General features: G+C 38.8%; 3 protein-coding genes across 5 annotated transcripts in view; 1 reads left to right on the forward strand and 2 right to left on the reverse strand.

Moving 5' to 3' along the window:
• Positions 1 to 621: 621 nt before the first annotated feature.
• Positions 622 to 9306, reverse strand: atg13 (ATG13 autophagy related 13 homolog (S. cerevisiae)). Of its 2 annotated transcripts, XM_040141873.1 has the most exons (18): positions 9141 to 9306; positions 8418 to 8498; positions 7894 to 7974; positions 7612 to 7731; positions 7142 to 7188; positions 6052 to 6192; positions 5813 to 5853; positions 5186 to 5282; positions 4925 to 5032; positions 4271 to 4361; positions 4000 to 4098; positions 3435 to 3518; positions 2271 to 2380; positions 1867 to 2008; positions 1669 to 1746; positions 1342 to 1449; positions 909 to 1037; positions 622 to 794 (listed from the first exon to the last, which is right to left on the reverse strand). In XM_040141873.1, exons 2-18 carry the CDS (start codon positions 8484 to 8486, stop codon positions 717 to 719), a joined length of 1623 nt encoding a protein of 540 aa, XP_039997807.1. In that variant the 5' UTR covers positions 8487 to 8498; positions 9141 to 9306; the 3' UTR covers positions 622 to 716. The 2 variants fall into 2 exon arrangements, with proteins under 2 accessions (XP_039997807.1, XP_039997808.1); XM_040141874.1 differs by lacking the exon at positions 4000 to 4098.
• A 187-nt stretch (positions 9307 to 9493) lies between these two features.
• harbi1 (harbinger transposase derived 1) lies at positions 9494 to 12329 on the forward strand. Of its 2 annotated transcripts, none has more exons than XM_040142542.1 (7): positions 9494 to 9567; positions 10229 to 10394; positions 10517 to 10719; positions 11064 to 11151; positions 11282 to 11489; positions 11585 to 11760; positions 11976 to 12329. In XM_040142542.1, exons 1-7 carry the CDS (start codon positions 9554 to 9556, stop codon positions 12174 to 12176), a joined length of 1056 nt encoding a protein of 351 aa, XP_039998476.1. In that variant the 5' UTR covers positions 9494 to 9553; the 3' UTR covers positions 12177 to 12329. The 2 variants fall into 2 exon arrangements, with proteins under 2 accessions (XP_039998476.1, XP_039998477.1); XM_040142543.1 differs by having other exon boundaries at positions 9495 to 9562.
• Positions 12330 to 14785: 2456 nt separating this feature from the next.
• Positions 14786 to 16330, reverse strand: part of creb3l1 (cAMP responsive element binding protein 3-like 1) — a 35110-nt gene continuing 33565 nt past the window's right edge. The window contains exons 12-13 of the mRNA XM_040142082.1: positions 15776 to 15944; positions 14786 to 15693 (exon numbers count right to left, since the gene is read on the reverse strand). Of these exons, the coding sequence (XP_039998016.1) occupies positions 15657 to 15693; positions 15776 to 15944 (206 nt within the window). The 3' untranslated portion in view covers positions 14786 to 15656. The remainder of the gene's footprint in view (positions 15694 to 15775; positions 15945 to 16330) is intronic.

Consider the following 16330-nt stretch of genomic DNA (forward strand, 5'->3'; position numbering starts at 1 on the left):
CAGACTACTGAGGCTCGTCACTTCTTTCCAGTTGCTGTTGGAACTTAATTGTGTAAAGCAGGAATTTTTTTTTTTTTTTAATTACAACACATGACTAAGTGCAATTTTCTCTGCCAAGACCAGCTTTTCAAGATTTCACTTTTAAATAAACAGCCTTTTCTGAAGGCCGTTACACAAACAATAGGTTTGCTTTCTCGACTAACATCGCTCATATTTCACCTTTTAGCTTGACTATAATCAGAGGCCATGGTGGGAGAGGGGATCGATTTTTGTAGTGAACAAAAACTGTCTGTCCTTGAATTGCATGGCTGTCTAAAGTGACAGGAAACTCTATGATCATCTGATTTTCCTGCTTAAACACTGATGGGAAGAGTGGCTTTGTGCCACATAGAAAATAAAGATTTTCAGTTTGAATCACCACTACCAGACTGGGGGGTGCCAGTGTCAGAGAAAATAACAGTATTTACAGTGAAGGACTATCTGTACAAGCTGGAAAGTGAGTTGAGCGTGCTGAACAGGAAGGTAAGAGGAAAATGTCAGAAATGAGCTTCACATTAAAACATGATTTAGTCAGTGATTCTCTCGTGACAAACGACTACAGAGCCTCCAGTCTGCTTCTCCTTTTCATTTTTTTTTTTTCCCACCATCCATTTAGTCTTTTGTCACACGTAGTCATCTCGTTTTGGTCTTCCCCCTTCCCTTCACTCCTCTCCCTCCTACTGGAGCATGTCCACAAAAGCGTCAAACTCGTCGATGTTCTTCTCGTAGACGGCCAGTTTCTCTGGCAGCGAGTCCTGCAGAGAGAGAATGCAAATCGTGGTTACCGCTTACATTTGTTCGCTGTTTTGCTGAATCACACCATGAAAACAGACTTAAACATTAACGGGGTAAAAGAACAAGTGCGTTACCAGGTCATCGGCCATCGACTGGGAGCTGATGTGTAGTGAGAGGCTGGCCAGTTGAGGAGGGTTCTGAAACTCTCTGTAGAAGGTGCCCAAATCCATCGGCAACAGGTCGTCTTTAGAGAAGGCAGGTCGCTACAAAAACAGACGGACGGAAATTCACACAATTTTTTTTTTAATAAACATTGTCTCCCTCTTAAACAAAAAATGAGTACTGTTAACTTGTTTTGATGATATAGAGTTCAATAATTATCAATAAATCTGCCAATTATTTTTTTCTATTGTCTATTCTAAAAATCTGTGACAAGGCAATAATCATTTTGGAGGTTGATCCTGCGATTCACTTTTCAGTTCCACCATTCCCATATACTGTGCAAATATACAGTTGCACCTCTAGAGGAAAGGCTGGACAGAAGAGACTCCAACAATAAGTACGTACAAAGTCGACCATGACGAAATCATCCTGCTGCCCTGATCCCTCTGAGCCCTGAGAATGAAGGCTGGCCTGTAGGGGGGAAGGGCAGGTCGGGGAGAGTGGAGGCCGCACCTGAACACACACAGAAAAAGAACCTAAGTGTAGAAAGCTTGTGTCAACCCAAAATGACTGTGTGGGATTTAACTTTATCTCCCAAATGTTTTGAGTATTTTTTGAAGTATTAGCCAATGCCCATTTCAAGACGGAACTAAACATTCTGTCGTGCACTGAAGCAACATCATCTTCAGCTCCATCAGCAGACAACACATTAAAAATTTGATCTACAGTTACCATGGGATCATTCTCCTCCGAGTCCAGGCCTCGAGGAGCAAATGCAGCAAATGGCAGGTCCAGACTGGCTGCTGTTATCTACGAAGATACGCACGCGGCTGAGTTCAGTGTACTCTTCAGCGATGCAAATATGAGTGGCTAAAAAATAAATGAAACAAACAAACAGGAAATAAACACAACTAACTGTATTTGATTTACCTGTGTGCTGGGTTTATTGACAAAGGCTCCGACTTTCCTCGTGAACGCATTGAGAGACTCCACCGGGTCAGAGGGAGAGACACTCCTCCTCCCCTCATCCCTCCTTCCCTCTACGCTCTGCGACAGACCATCATCATCACCGCTGGGAAGAGGGATGAGACACTGTTACAGAAGGTTTCATCAAACTCAAATCTCAGTCGTTGCTCTAAAACTAAATAATGATCAACAAACCTATCAGCCTGCCACATGTAACTGTCATTTTACTTAATTACCATAACAACAAAAGTAAATTACCTTATTGAGCTTGCAGTATAAACAGGACAACAGGCACATATAATGTGCAAGGACACTAAAAAGTTAAACATTTAGTTTGATGAGTTCAAGTGATGTCAGGAGAGACTTACCTGCTGCCAGGTGTGTTGGGGGCGTGCTCCACTGTCAGGTGCGCATCTGCTCCATGAGGAGGATGGGCAGGGACCAACACAACCCCGCCCTCCTTCCCAGCATGCAACACCTGAAGAGCAAAATCATGGCCAAAGTTATAGTGGATTGACTAGAAATGGCTGCATTAGTGTCCGCAAAAGAGAGAACATAAAAATTATGTCAGGGAAGCCATTAACGTTCTGGAGAACAAACAAACTGCTATCTGGTCTAATTACACTTCATCACAGAAATAAATCATCAAAATCATCAATGATATTTGCAGTATAACATTAATCAAGGCTGGATTCTTCTGTTCACGTTTAATCCTCTTACTGGCAAAACGAGGTGTATACACTGGCTCCGGGCCTAAGAGAACGTGTTATGTACTATGTGGGTTTTTATCTATATGGTTCTATTTTGTAGACTATGGATTAGAGCCTGACCAATACTTGATTTTTTTTTAAGTTCATATTGATATTTGAGTTTGAGTTTTTAAAAAAAAAAACAACAAAAAAAAAAAACAGACCTTCTGGATAAGGATTCCTTAAATTCGGTTATATATGTTTGTTTATTTAGCGCAAGATATGGTACGTTCTGAGCAGGAGATTTGACAGAAAATGAAAAAACCATTTATTGCACTCTGGTGGGCAAACTGAATTTGTCACCCATCAGCGCTTTTGCCAAGCCATTTATACTGAGGTGTCCATCCCTTATGTCTGGAAATTATTAGGACAGTGTGGGGAAAGTAGCATTTTCACTAAGCCGGAGTGTTTCGTGGCAATAATGGATTTTTATATGATTTTTGCTTCAATGCGATAAAGTATCCTGAATATGTTGGATTTGCCCAAAACTAACATTTCTTTGTCAATAAAATGTTTCTAAATTGGTTATCGCAACAAACTGAAATAAAAATACATATACCATGACAGAGGATTTATCCTTATTGCCCACTCCTATGTAATGAAGGCACGCTGTCTAAATTGCCATAAACAGATCTTTGGAGTGTCTGTGCTCCAATTTCAGGCGACAAAACACAGATACATCTGTATAAGCGTGTATGATAAAAATCAGCCAATGATATTTGCTAGACTCTGCTATTTATCTGGAAGTGAGGTGAACTGATTGGTGACTGACTGGCGCATCACCTGGTTTGGGTTGGCAGCAGGGTGACAGAGTTCAGCAGCTCCTGCCAGAGCTGGAGGCTGGTAGGATAACCTGGAAGTATACAGCTAGAGAGAGCGAGGCAGACAAACAAAAACAAGAAGAAATATTAATCACAAAACATTAAGGATTTCAGGTTTAATCGTATGCAGTATAACACTGGAGAGACACACAGTGCTGCAAAACGTAGAGTTGTGCTCGAGATGGATCAAAGATTAATGTGGCTCTCTACTGTCGTACATGAGGTGGAGATGATAAAAGATTATGACGAAACAGTTCTAGTGAACAGCAGCATTCACAGCAAAGTGAAGCTACAATGCATGAAGCTCTGTGCTGAAGTAAGCGATGGAACTTTAAACACAGTCAAAAGAGATGATGGTTTAAAAAAAAAAAAAAAAAAAAAAAAAATTCTGATGCAACTCTGATACACCAAAGAGCGACACACATCCCAAAACAAATGAGAAATCTAATAGAACAACAGAGTTGTTCAGTGCAGTTTCAGGGTGAATCAACACAGTCACACTCTCACAGTGGCCAGTGCAGACTCACAGTGTGAGTGACAAGTCCAGGAGCCAATGGAAGCTGCAGACTGTCCAGGGGGAGGGGCTTAGACAGTTTAGAAGGAGACGGACTCAGTGTACACACACACTGAGATAATGCAGACACGCACATGGAAAAAAAGTACAGTAAAAGGACAACAGGAAAGAAAACAGACAAAGAGAGAAAAGAGAAAGTGAAATGAAAAACAGTTATGAAAATGGAGAGAAGTCACAAGGTAAAGGAAAGACACGGTTAAGAACAGCTAGTCAGTGTTTCCTACCTGGGAGGGAGGGGAAGTGGAGAAGGAGGTGGTGCAGACCTCCTGTGAATCCTGAACTCCTGCAAATGGTCCGTCCTCCTCATCAGGAGCTCTAGTCAGACACAGACACAGATACACACACAGACACACACACACACACACTCACTTTAATTTACCTGATACATTTTACATCCTACTGAGGCTGGAAACTCCAGCAGGAAGGCAGCAAAGTTACAAACCGATGGAGAAGCAAAATTTATATTTTGTCTTTAAAACATACATACTCTGCTTTTTTTCTTCATATCATCGAGATGTGAACAGATCTGAAGAATTTCTCAGAAGCAGGTTCTGTGCACTACATTGAGTTTAACGTTTAGACTTAGATTTACACTTTTTAACTATTTTCAGTCAACCTAAAATCCCAAACAGAAAATAATGTTCATTTAAAAATGAAATCATAGTCTCACAGACATTAGTGAGGTAGAGCTAATGTATTAGTGTGACCTCCAGATGATGCATTGCATCACCTAAACGCTCTCTATTGTTTGTGGTGAGGCTGAGACTCAACTGAAGCACTCTCTCTCCGATTGCGGTTTAAACTTGTGGGCAGATAACGACAGAATTTTCATTTGAAAATGAACGGTTGCTTTCACTTCCAGAGCTCTCCGTATCTACCTGTAGTTGCAGGGCTGTCCCATATTTGCAGCACGCTGGCTGCTGCAGGGAGGATCCACAAAGTGATCCACAATGATCCCCATGATAGGAACTGACCGCTCAAACTGCCTGCAGAGGACGACATTTCAACAATTGACTAGTTAAGCTCATTTTGTAAAGTAATGAAGCCCCGAAGCCAAATGTCTTCATACATCAGATTTTCTATTTGAAACTTGTTTTGTAAGAAAATGATCTTGGTTAAGATGTAGTGTGTTAGTTTACCTGTTAGACATGAATGCCAGGTTGGTGCGGTAGGCACATGAAAGTGTGACTGTGCCAACCGGGGTGCCAACGACACCAACGCGCACCGTCTGAAAACCTTAAAAACAAACAACAAGGAGCCTCAGTAAACAAGCATTTCAGCTCATTTCATGCAGTTTGCTTCAGACATTCTCAGTGTAACTTCTACTTCATTTATTCTAAATATGCTGTTATTTTCTAACATGTTGTAATAAATTGACTTTAATAGGGAAACCGCTTATAAGGTCATATGTCTGATGTTTTACTTCATGTGACTAACAATCAAAACTTTTAAAACATGTAATTTATAATACGTTTGCTTCTTGTCTAATTAATTTTGAATGTTACAGGAACTAGAAGGGAAAAAATAAATAAATAAAAACTCTGTTGAACAATAAGCAATTGAAAAATATGTTCATTTTCAAGCCCTATTTGCACCATAGTATGTAAGATTTTACACAGAAGCACACCACAGTGTAACACCTCAGTTTTTAACGTCTACTGTAAAACAGGTTTGTCAATTGTGGGTGCACGATTAAAAACCCCTTTAGAGGGTCTTAATGTCAGTGATTTAAGACATGTCAGTCAAGAAGCTGAGTTTACAGTTACCTTCCCCTAATCCACTCAGCTGGACTTCCCCAAAGTAGATCCTAGACAGAAGAGAGACAGAAACAAGACAAACCTGTAAGTTTGGGTGAATGGACTGAAAGTTAATGAGCAAAAACAGTACGAATAAAAGCAGTGCAGCTGGCTGCAGACAAAATGAAGACATATCTAAGTTGGTGTAGCTTGGCGTAGCTTGGCACATTTAAAACAGCTGTTTGACCGGACAGAGACAGTCCACACACCTGTATAATATGACATAGTCGTGTCCCTGCTTTCTGGACAATTTATAGGCGGGTGTTACTCTGGTGATGGCCAGCAGAGACTTCAGAAGGACAGAAAGACGGTTGTATACAGTATATGACACCTTGATGTCCTTATCGCACCTGCAGCAGAAACAGACAACAAAACAACTCATTACAATACAGCAACCTGGTGGTATTTGGAATAAGTTTCAAAATAATATTAAAAAATACCTCCACATTTTATTATTTTTTATGGACTTGGTAGTTTATTGTTTTTTCTGCTTTTTTTGCCTCTTTTATTTTGAACTAAAATTTTCTTCCATGACATGAACCAAAAAAAAAAAAAAAAAATCATAACATCTTAGCCAACAGTCTGCTCTTAATGGATTGCAAGACATACTTTTATATTTACATTTACATTTCTCTTAATCCTCTATTGATTCAAATCAGCTGTACACGCTAAACTTGTAATGTAGGCTTATTGAGGGAGAATCAACCTTGTGAAAATGAAGTCCATCACTCATATTTTTCCAAAGCTGTAAAACTTTTTACAAGGAATGTCCTGTTCAAGTTTTTTGCCCCTGAGTCATTTAATATTGAGCATCTGCCAAAAACAAGTCTCTTCCAAGGTTCATATTTTTGTTTGAGAATAAAACCTTGCCGGGACAAAAAGTAGTCCTATATTACAACAGCACCCTGGACATGTGACATAACTACAAAATGTCACTGAAATAGAAACATAGTAACCCATTTATGACTCAAAGCAGCTGCTGAAACTGCTGGCTATAATGCGTTATTTGTATTTCTTCACAAAGATGTACATATAGCATAGGTGGTAGACTACTGTTTTTTAGCTGTTTCAGAAGCCTAGCAGGAAGAAGCAGTTATCACAAGTGCTGCACATGATGAAGTAACCATTCCAGGACCAATATTGGGGCAACTGATGTCCACAGATTAAGACTTGTGGTCTAATCCTGTACAACCTTATAAGAGGGACAAAAACATAGACAGCACTGACGGATCTCTTGATTCATTAAACATTCCTTGACTATTTGGTTAAAAGAAGAATTAAAAAGCAAAACCCACTCACTTTTCATTCATCTCCAGGCACCAAGTCTCTAACTCCATTGAGTCACCCTGAGTTGCACAGAAACAGACAGACAGATGAGCAGAGGAACATAAAACCGGGACTAAAAATAGAACTATCTTCATTTTCAGTTTTTTGAAATGTACAGGAGTAGATGAGTAGTCTGGGTACTGAAATACATAATATACTGGTGATATTTATGTGCAATGAGCATTTTTTCTGGCTTGTGTTTTTAGCATGCAGACCCACAGAGCAGTATAGCTACTGTTCTTCTTGCTGTTAACATAGACCGCACCAACCACTCATGGTTTACAAGCCCGATACCCAACATCATTATTTGTGATATTCTAATAAAACCTATGTTAAAAGTCACTACAGAGCTTGAGCTCATCTTGGTGAAGAAGTTATTTTACAAAAAACGAAAATGGCAGCAGTAGATGATCCACGGTTGACCCGCATTAGGGAGGTTTTACCTCTGATGTCTTCAGGGAGATCTCAACACACATGGAGCGTCCAATGCCAGGAAGTTGGCCGGCCAGTGCCTTCTTGGCTTCATGAGTCACCTCTGGGATGTCTTTGATGGCCAAATTAAACTAGAAGAAATACCAATCAACTGACTAAATTTCACACTTATACGAGAAGACCAACAGTCAAAACAAGCTACAGATATGTAAAAATAGCAAAATAAGTGACATATTTTAAATCCGATCAATTATTACAATAGAAAAACAGGGGAAAGACAAAAATTTGTTTACCCAGTCAGAGCCTGTAGGTGATGAGGAAGAGCGAGTGCAGATTTTCTCTCCAAGACGGGCTTGGACTATCACCTGGACGGTCTACAAACACACAACAGGACATAAGAAACCAAGCTGTGAACAGCTTCACAGAAGCAGTCCATATGAAAACTGTTTACAGGAGTAACAGGAACACTGTGTGTGGAAAGACAAGCTGCTGTGGAATATCTTAAATTTCATTTTTAATGCTGTGAGCACCACTAATAAAATTTACCTCCATTATATATTAAATATCAGAGACAAATATCTCAAATAAAACCAAAACTATCTGATGGGATAGTGATAATTAGTAGTAAGTGGAAAAAAAAATTTGTTTGTTTTAATGAAGCAGTGTTTTCAGAATTGTAAGCAACTTAAGGCTACACATGATAGGCTTCAATATGTTCCTTTAGAAACCTGTAGTAAATGACTTGGATAGGTTCATATTTTTCTGCACACATGGAAAAACCTATGTTGGGACAAAGAGCATCATACCAGCCTCTTACCTTCAACGCAAAGAACTTAATGAACTTGTCCAAGTCCTTTTTATCCTGGGGACTTAGGTCACTGTCCATGTTGACACAACCCTGCAATCCAACATGACGGCCCATTATAGATGGACAGAAGACATACCTCAAAAAACAAGCTGTTCAACAGTTATTTGGAGTAAAACATGACTTAGAGTTGTATAAAATTATAAGAATAAGCTTTAATGCAGCTACATCCAAACTGTAGTTGCTAAATTTAAATCACCCAATAATTAATTGCTGAGAAAATGTGACTAAATGACAACTATACTACATGTAAATATTCACACTATAAATTTTCTCCTTAGGTTTCCTCAGTAAAACAGCTCAGTGACCTCAAAGCCAAATTTTGACCCCAACAAACTGCCTTTAGCAGTAACATGACAATTACTGTTTAAAAAAAAGTCGTGCTTAACCCTCGATAGAAAAACGAGGCCTCCACGTTGACATCAAATTGTCCGATAGGATTTGGAGGTCATGTTAAACTACAGGACACTGACAACCACTTTACACTGTACACTAAACCACCTAGCAAGTTAAGCAGCTGCAATACCATAATTTCATTGGTAATTACTTTTCACAAAGCTGAAGCAGACGCACTGGGTAGGTTAGTGGCTGCACAAATAGCGTTAGCCAATGGCTAACGTCAGCTAGCGGAATACGACGCACTTTAACTTCACCACAATGAACAGCAAAACTTACATTAGCTTTTCCCCTTACAATGTATCTTCAATTAAATAACATAAAAACACGTTAACAGGTGTGACATGCAACGCTGCGTCCCACAAACATTTATACGCCCATTTCAGATGTACACAACGTCAACTGCGGCTGTGCTACTAGTATGTTTATCTTCTCCATGTCGACGTGTTTGGATAGCAGCCCTTTCACAAAGGCACTTTCGTAGTTCCTTGTGTAAACATCTTTAAAATGTATGGTGTGGAAAACGCCTGAAACCACACTTTATGCAATAAAAAAAGTAAAACAGGACAAATTAGATTTTTAAGAGCGTTTTTTTTTAACTGTAAAAAGCCAACACATTATATGTTTCGAATCTGCGAATGTACGCCTCAAGTTAGGTGTACCTGTGGTTTGTTTTGGTTGACAATTGCTGCATGACTTGGGTAACGTACGCGCTTTTTCCTAAAAATATGCTAAAAAGGAATGATACTTTCTTTTTTAATTTATAACCATTTGGCTACGTGAGTTTGTGGAGTTGTTTCCACAAGCAGGCAAGTCTGAAATTAGGACAGCTCAAATACAAAGTAGCTAGCTAGCTTACGTTAGCTCCATACTGATAATAATACATGAGAATAATTTTTCCTGTTTTCAAACCCCCCGTTATTTTATAGGTCACAGTCTATCAATAAAGGGGTGAATCTGCCTAAACTCAATAGACATTGAACTCAATAGGTTATCTTACTGCTGTGTCTACGCTTATACAACAAAATGTATGCTGGAAAGTCATACTCTCATCTCTTTAGCCAGCAAAGGTTATAATGGCACTGTAATAATATGAAACTAAATAAAACTGTATTAAACTCTGTGGGCAAGATACTGCACAAAAAAGGTATAATTTGAAAAGTAATTTAGAGAGAATTTGCAGTATCAGTAGGTTTAAAAAAAAAAAAACATAATAGCACAGCCTTGAAGCAAAGATTGTTATTTGTGGAAATGATTGTACTAACAGGATGTAAATATACCAATATAAATGTTTAAAAAAAGAATATAACAAGAATCTTATAATGAATCCAAGCTATTTATTGATGTAAGTGTATTACTACCCACAGCATGGCGATCCCTATTGCCATCTTGGACTGTGATCTACTCTTACATGGTATAGGTCATAAGACCCTGGACCGCTTTGACCTGGACTCTGTTTCAGACAGTTTCCTCCTCACACAATTTGGATTCCCCAGAGAGTTTATTCTGTATCTGGTGGAATTACTCAGAGAGGTTAGTATGTCCTCACCCTCAGTTTTGAATGCACACATAAAAGGTACTATGTTTAATGTGTCTTTCTCAAATCTGTATATACTACTATGTTGTGTTTCTCTTTTATTATTTCTGTGTGTTAGGCTCTCTGCAGACGTACCCAGCGGTCCAGAGCCATCAGTCCTGAGGTCCAGGTGTTGGCTGCTTTGGGCTTTTACACATCTGGCTCATTCCAGACATCTATGGGAGATACTATAGGGATCAGCCAGGCTTCAATGTCAAGATGTGTGTCCAATGTGACCAAAGCCCTGGTGGAGAAAGCTCCTCAGTTCATCATGTTCAACATGTAGGACAACATCTACTACTACTATACATATATATATAGAAATAAATTATGTCTGTTTAGACACTTTGAACTGTGACACTCAATAAAAAATACCATGTCACACCTTTCCCTGTACTTGTTTCTTTGCCATGTATGAGTTTACATTGCTGTAGATAAGTAATTTACTGTGACATTAAGTGTTTAAGAAAGTGGTTAATATTATATTGGCAATAAACTATGCACTTACAAAGAAATTAATATTCATTTCTACAGAGAGACAGCTGTTAAGGTTGAAAAGCATAAATTAAGCTTCAAAGAAAGGAGAAGAAAGCCGCATAATAACAGCAATAATGTTTTCCAAACAGGGATCCCTCCAGCAGAGAGCAGTCCTTCCAGGAGTTTCAGAGAGTTGCAGGATTTCCAGGAGTTCTGGGGGTGCTGGACTGTGTTCAGGTTTATTATATTTTACTGTATTAGTACTTTCAGTAACTTAATGTTTTTGCACTCTCCTTGATTTGATTATCAGTTTCTATAGCAGGTAACTGATCCCTCTTTCTCAGTCTTCTTTGCTCTTCATCTCCAGGTCGCCATCAAAGCTCCAAACAGTGAAGACTCGTCGTATGTGAACAAGAAGGGGTTTCACTCTGTGGGCTGCCAGCTTGTTTGTGACGCTCGAGGATTGTTACTCAGCGCAGAAACCCACTGGCCAGGTGGCCTCAAAGACACTGATGTTCTAGAGAGATCTGCTCTCCACAAACAGCTGCAGGACACCGAGAAGGGCTGGCTGCTGGGTGAGACGTGAATTTTAGACTTCCACCATCGCTCTGTAAAGTCTGAAAAGCCCACTTGAGTTAGATAAGATGGGGTTAAAGGTTTCGTTTCCTAGGTGACCGTCGTTATCCTCTGAGGAAGTGGTTGATGACGCCGGTGGACAGACCAGATTCCCCTGCAGAGTTTCGATACAATCTGGCTCACACTGCTACACATGAGATAGTGGACAGAACCTTCAGAGCCATCCAGACCAGATTCAGATGTTTAGATGGCACCAAAGGATATCTACAGGTATTGAAGTCCATCCTACGCTGTTCTATTCCTTCCTCTGTCCCTTCCACATAATCAAAATATACTCTGGGTTTGACAATAAACTGAGCAAGAACAGGCTTCTTTTTGCATCTTAACTAAAAGAAAAACTGAAAATTACAGGGATCAGCATCATACTGGGCATTGTCGTCCATTTATTAAGGCCTCTGTTGTCATGTCTCCTCTCCCGTGTGTAGTATTCTCCAGAGAGGAGTTCGTCCATCCTGCTGGCCTGCTGTGTCCTCCACAACGCCTCCCTGCAGTCTGGATTAGACGCCTGGACTCTGGAGAGGACAGACCCTCTGGAGCAGCCCGAGACCCTGGAACAGAGACCTGAAGACCGTGACAGCCAGGCGGAGGACCTCAGAAAACAGCTCATACTCAAACACTTCAGCTGAAGTGCTGGCTGGGCCCAAGGACTCAAGTCAGCCAGTGTCACAGATTTTAATAGTAGTCAGATCAAAAACAAACTCAAGTCAAGTTCCTGTTGAGGTTGAAGGGGATCAAGACTAAGTCAAGACTGGGACCAGAGTAATTTTTTTTTTTTTTTTTTTAAAACACCGCACAAAAGGTCACATTTAAAGCAAGAAAGTCAACAGACACAGTGTTGCTGATGCAGTTTTTTAATATTTTGCTGGTTTCTATTCTACTGACTACACTATGATAAGATAGTTATATATGGAGGAACATGCAGGATGCTATACAACAAACCAAGACAACATTATATCCAAACACATTTCAAACAACCAAACTCCTCTGAAAGTGCTGGATTCTTCTCTGTGGACATTCTCCAAATATTCATGGAGAGGTTTAGAATAATCAAGCACCTTCTGGTGTTTTGCAACTATTCAAACTGTGTGAAGCTACTGTGTTGTCCAGGTTTCTTTACAAGTGGAAAAAGTCACCCTCCCTGTTATTTATTTATTTTTTAAATCCCTCCCCACTTTCTTCCCCAAAAATCCACAGATTTTTCTCCTATTTTTTTTTCCTTTCACACATAATTCCACAGGTTAAAATCTTGGACTATGTCACAATACAAAAACAAGGCCCTTTATTTACAACATCTGCACATTACGTTGTCGTTATTTATGTACACGGGTGCATTAAGACTGAAGGATGAGAATGACAGGATGGTTGTGCAACGGGCTGCAGTCATGTGATGTTTTTGTGTATGGCATGAGGGGACACAAAATGAAATGACACGGAAGAAAAAAAACAAAATCTAAGTTAACTGTAATGTTGTGGAGAATGAAGTATTTCTGGATGTTTTATAGCAGGAATATGTAATTATTTCCTCAAGGATTTGGACTGGGACATTGAAACATCTGTTTTCATAACTTCTAATTTGAAGGAACACCATGACATTTTTTGGGGAACATCAATGCTTTTCTCACATTGTCAGAACAGTGGTGAAGAAATAAAAACTTTTTTAAACGTCCTGGTGTTCCTTCAAATTGTGGAGTGAAAAAAAGCTAGTGGTGTTTTACTTCCTTGAATGTTTTAGTCCCCTGATTGGCTTCATCAATATATACACACTTTCTACAAACAGGAATAAATACAACATGCACTGCTGTCGCATGAGCACATTTAGTATTGATGTTTTAGATGTTTCCTTTGCTGTTTAAGTTATAGGAGGCACAAAATATTTCTATTAAACATTGCTGTCAATATTTTAATTTTTTACAAGTCTGCAGTTGTAATGAATTTCTATGGTTTTTTTTGGGTCAAGAACTTTATCTTGAGGTTAAAAATTAGATTTTTTTTTCAAGGTTTAATTGTAAAAGCTAATTGTATTTTTAAATCACGAAGGAACAAAAAAGACCTTCAGGAGGTTTTCATGCGACAGCAGTGAAACATAAACACTGTATTACAGTTAAAAGACACAAACAGATCATGTCAGTTTTACAATCCATGAACCATCATGTAAAACTTCACATCATCCTCAATGCCAAAACAACATACAATTCCCTTTTTTTTTTTTTGCATAAAATAAATATGCCCTTTTTTGATGCTCAGAATATATTATAAGTTGTATTTTTGTGAATTTTTGTAAACATTATTTAGAAAAAAATGAAACAATAAGATAAACTAACCTTAAAAACAATTTCAGTATTTCTTTTTTTGTTGCATAAATTAAATATGCTCTTTTTTGATGCTGCAAATATATTATATATACATTTTTTTAATTCCATAAAAATACTTTTATGTCAAGTTTCCCAACCTCTGTCAGAACCCCTTTAACAGTCCCTTGATAGGAAAATATGGTTTCCCACCTAAAACTAATGTAGACTTGTGGTCAGAATTGAAAGAAGTGAAAAACTAGTTTTGACTGCAGAGATAGATTTTAAAAATGGAAAAATAAAATGCATTATATGTTTAGTTGTAACTCTAACTGAAAACCCATTACTTAACACTCTTTTTAAGCTGTTCAAACCAAGGCTGGCTCATAGCAAAAGGAGACTTTGCCCCAAATACATGCATAGGCACGCGAAATAAAATGTTTAGTTCAATCCTGAACATTCATCCAGTCTATGATTAGTTAAAAAGAGAACAAGAACAAGAAGGGAAATTAGCAAAATCTCACCCAGGGCCTCAAACGGCTGAGGCCAGCTCCGATTTAAACAGTGTGTAATCTAGTTAGAGTTAAGTTTCCAGGTTTATAATTGCATGTGTGGGCATTAGGTGTAAGGCCTAGTTAGTCATATCTGACTGAAGTTAGTGAAAGGCACTTTTAAAATGGCACAGGATGTGTTTGTTTTCAACACACTAGCCTCATTCAAATGAACTATTATAAAAGAGCTGAAGAACTGAAATGATTATTAGATTAACTTATGACAGGAAGTTAATCAGCAACGATTTTGATAATCAATTAATCAATTATATTTCAGTTACAAAGCACAAATGCCAAAAAAAATCTGTTTTCTAGCTTCTAAAATGTGAGAATCTGCTGCTTTTCTGTGTTTTATATCACTGTAAATAAAATATCCTTGGGTTTTGGACCATGGGTCAGACAAAAAAAAAAAAAAAGACATTTGGAGACGTCACCTTGGCCTCTTGGATATTGTGACAGGCCCTTTTCACTAAGTGAATAATTTATTAATCAAAAGAATAACTGACAGATGAATCGATAATCACGATAATCGTTTGTTGCAGCCCTTGATTAACATATGGTATGTGATTGGTTAAAAACTAAAGCACTGATCCAATGTAGTGCATCCAGAGTGCCATGGAAGTAAAATACAAGCACCACATGCTAACATAAACCAGATACCCACAGTGGAGGTCCGTCAAGTTTTCTGTGATTCTCTCAACATTAAGACCACATTTCCCATAAAGCTCTTTGCTACATGGCGAGAGTGGTTGTGGTCACTAATAACTGTTTTAGGGCTGTTATTACATGATCGCAACTTAAGCGGTGATGAAGTAATTTTATTAAAATGCTTAAAATTGCCTGAGGGTTGCCAAGACCCTATGTTTTTGATTTAATGTATCTCCAAAATATTCTTCATGGTTGTTTAAACTGAATATGAATGAATTATAAAATAACATAAAAATGAATTTAAAAATAACAAGGTCCCTTTAAAATCAAGTATATTCAGGTGTAGCAGACTCTGTTAAAGCAGAGAAGTGAGGCACTACGTACAAGAAGGACACCGGCTGTGGAGGGCGAGAGGGCTGCAGCGTCGGACGTCTTGAGGCAGAGCACGTCACTCACTGAAAGGGATGATGGTGGACTTGCTGACAGGGTAATGTAGACGCAGGCAGGTTTTGGTCCAGTTGGATGTTGATATGAAGCCCGTTGAGTTCAGGAATCAGGAGGTTTTGGGCTTTTTAGGGGTCAGAGGTGAGAAGTCATGGGAGGAGGGGTCAGCTGTCTGTCAGAAAAGCTCTGAGACTCCGTCTGGTTTTGTTTCTCTGAGGACAGAAGACAGGAAATTTATCAATATCGTTTGATATGTAACATATAAAGACAGTATTAGTGGAGCGTGCGTCTTACCTCCGGTCTAACTTGGGCCCAGTTGTCTGGTTGCTGTGGGCGTCAGCCGTGTAACGGCTTGTCTGGATGTGGGAGTGGGCTTCTGACTGTAGCCTCTCCCCTTCTGATGTCACTAAACTCTCCTCCAGTGGAGCCCCTTCGTTGTAGAAGAGCAGGCTGCGGGAACGGACTGAAACAACACGAACACCCAGCAGTTTTTTTTTTTTTATTCTCATGTAATTTGAGCTGCAATGACTGGTCAAATTAGTTAATTTTGTGGACTGTAAATGCTTGGCTTTTAAAGTTTTCCATTTTAAACATGCCAAACACTAGTGGGACGTGAAAAATTTGAGTATTTGCGAGCACTCGTTTTGTCAAGCAAAATTTCCAAATATTTGCCGTTTCAAGCTTTTTCAATGTGCTCAGTTGTTGTTTTTTAAATTATTGAAAATTTAACACTTTTGAGTTTTTGACTGTTAGTCAGACAAAACAATACATTTAAATAAACCATTGATAGTTGCAGTCCTAGTTTGAAGAAAATTCCAAAATAATGTTTTTGCAACTTTGGAAGCTGCA

Source organism: Xiphias gladius, chromosome 13, assembly GCF_016859285.1.
Source record: "Xiphias gladius isolate SHS-SW01 ecotype Sanya breed wild chromosome 13, ASM1685928v1, whole genome shotgun sequence".
In the NCBI taxonomy this organism is placed as follows: domain Eukaryota; kingdom Metazoa; phylum Chordata; class Actinopteri; order Istiophoriformes; family Xiphiidae; genus Xiphias; species Xiphias gladius.

Excerpts from the sequence above, each read along its gene's own strand:
- atg13 (XM_040141873.1), bottom strand. The coding sequence starts at position 8,486 with ATGGACAGTGACCTAAGTCCCCAGGATAAAAAGGACTTGGACAAGTTC. Across the intron at positions 5,854-6,051 it reads GACTATGTCATATTATACAG|GATCTACTTTGGGGAAGTCC; the intron begins GTGTGTGGACTG and ends TCTTCTGTCTAG. Across the intron at positions 2,381-3,434 it reads CTGCTGCCAACCCAAACCAG|GTGTTGCATGCTGGGAAGGA; the intron begins GTGATGCGCCAG and ends TTTGCTCTTCAG.
- harbi1 (XM_040142542.1), top strand. Across the intron at positions 10,395-10,516 it reads TGGTGGAATTACTCAGAGAG|GCTCTCTGCAGACGTACCCA; the intron begins GTTAGTATGTCC and ends TCTGTGTGTTAG. Across the intron at positions 11,152-11,281 it reads GGGTGCTGGACTGTGTTCAG|GTCGCCATCAAAGCTCCAAA; the intron begins GTTTATTATATT and ends CTTCATCTCCAG.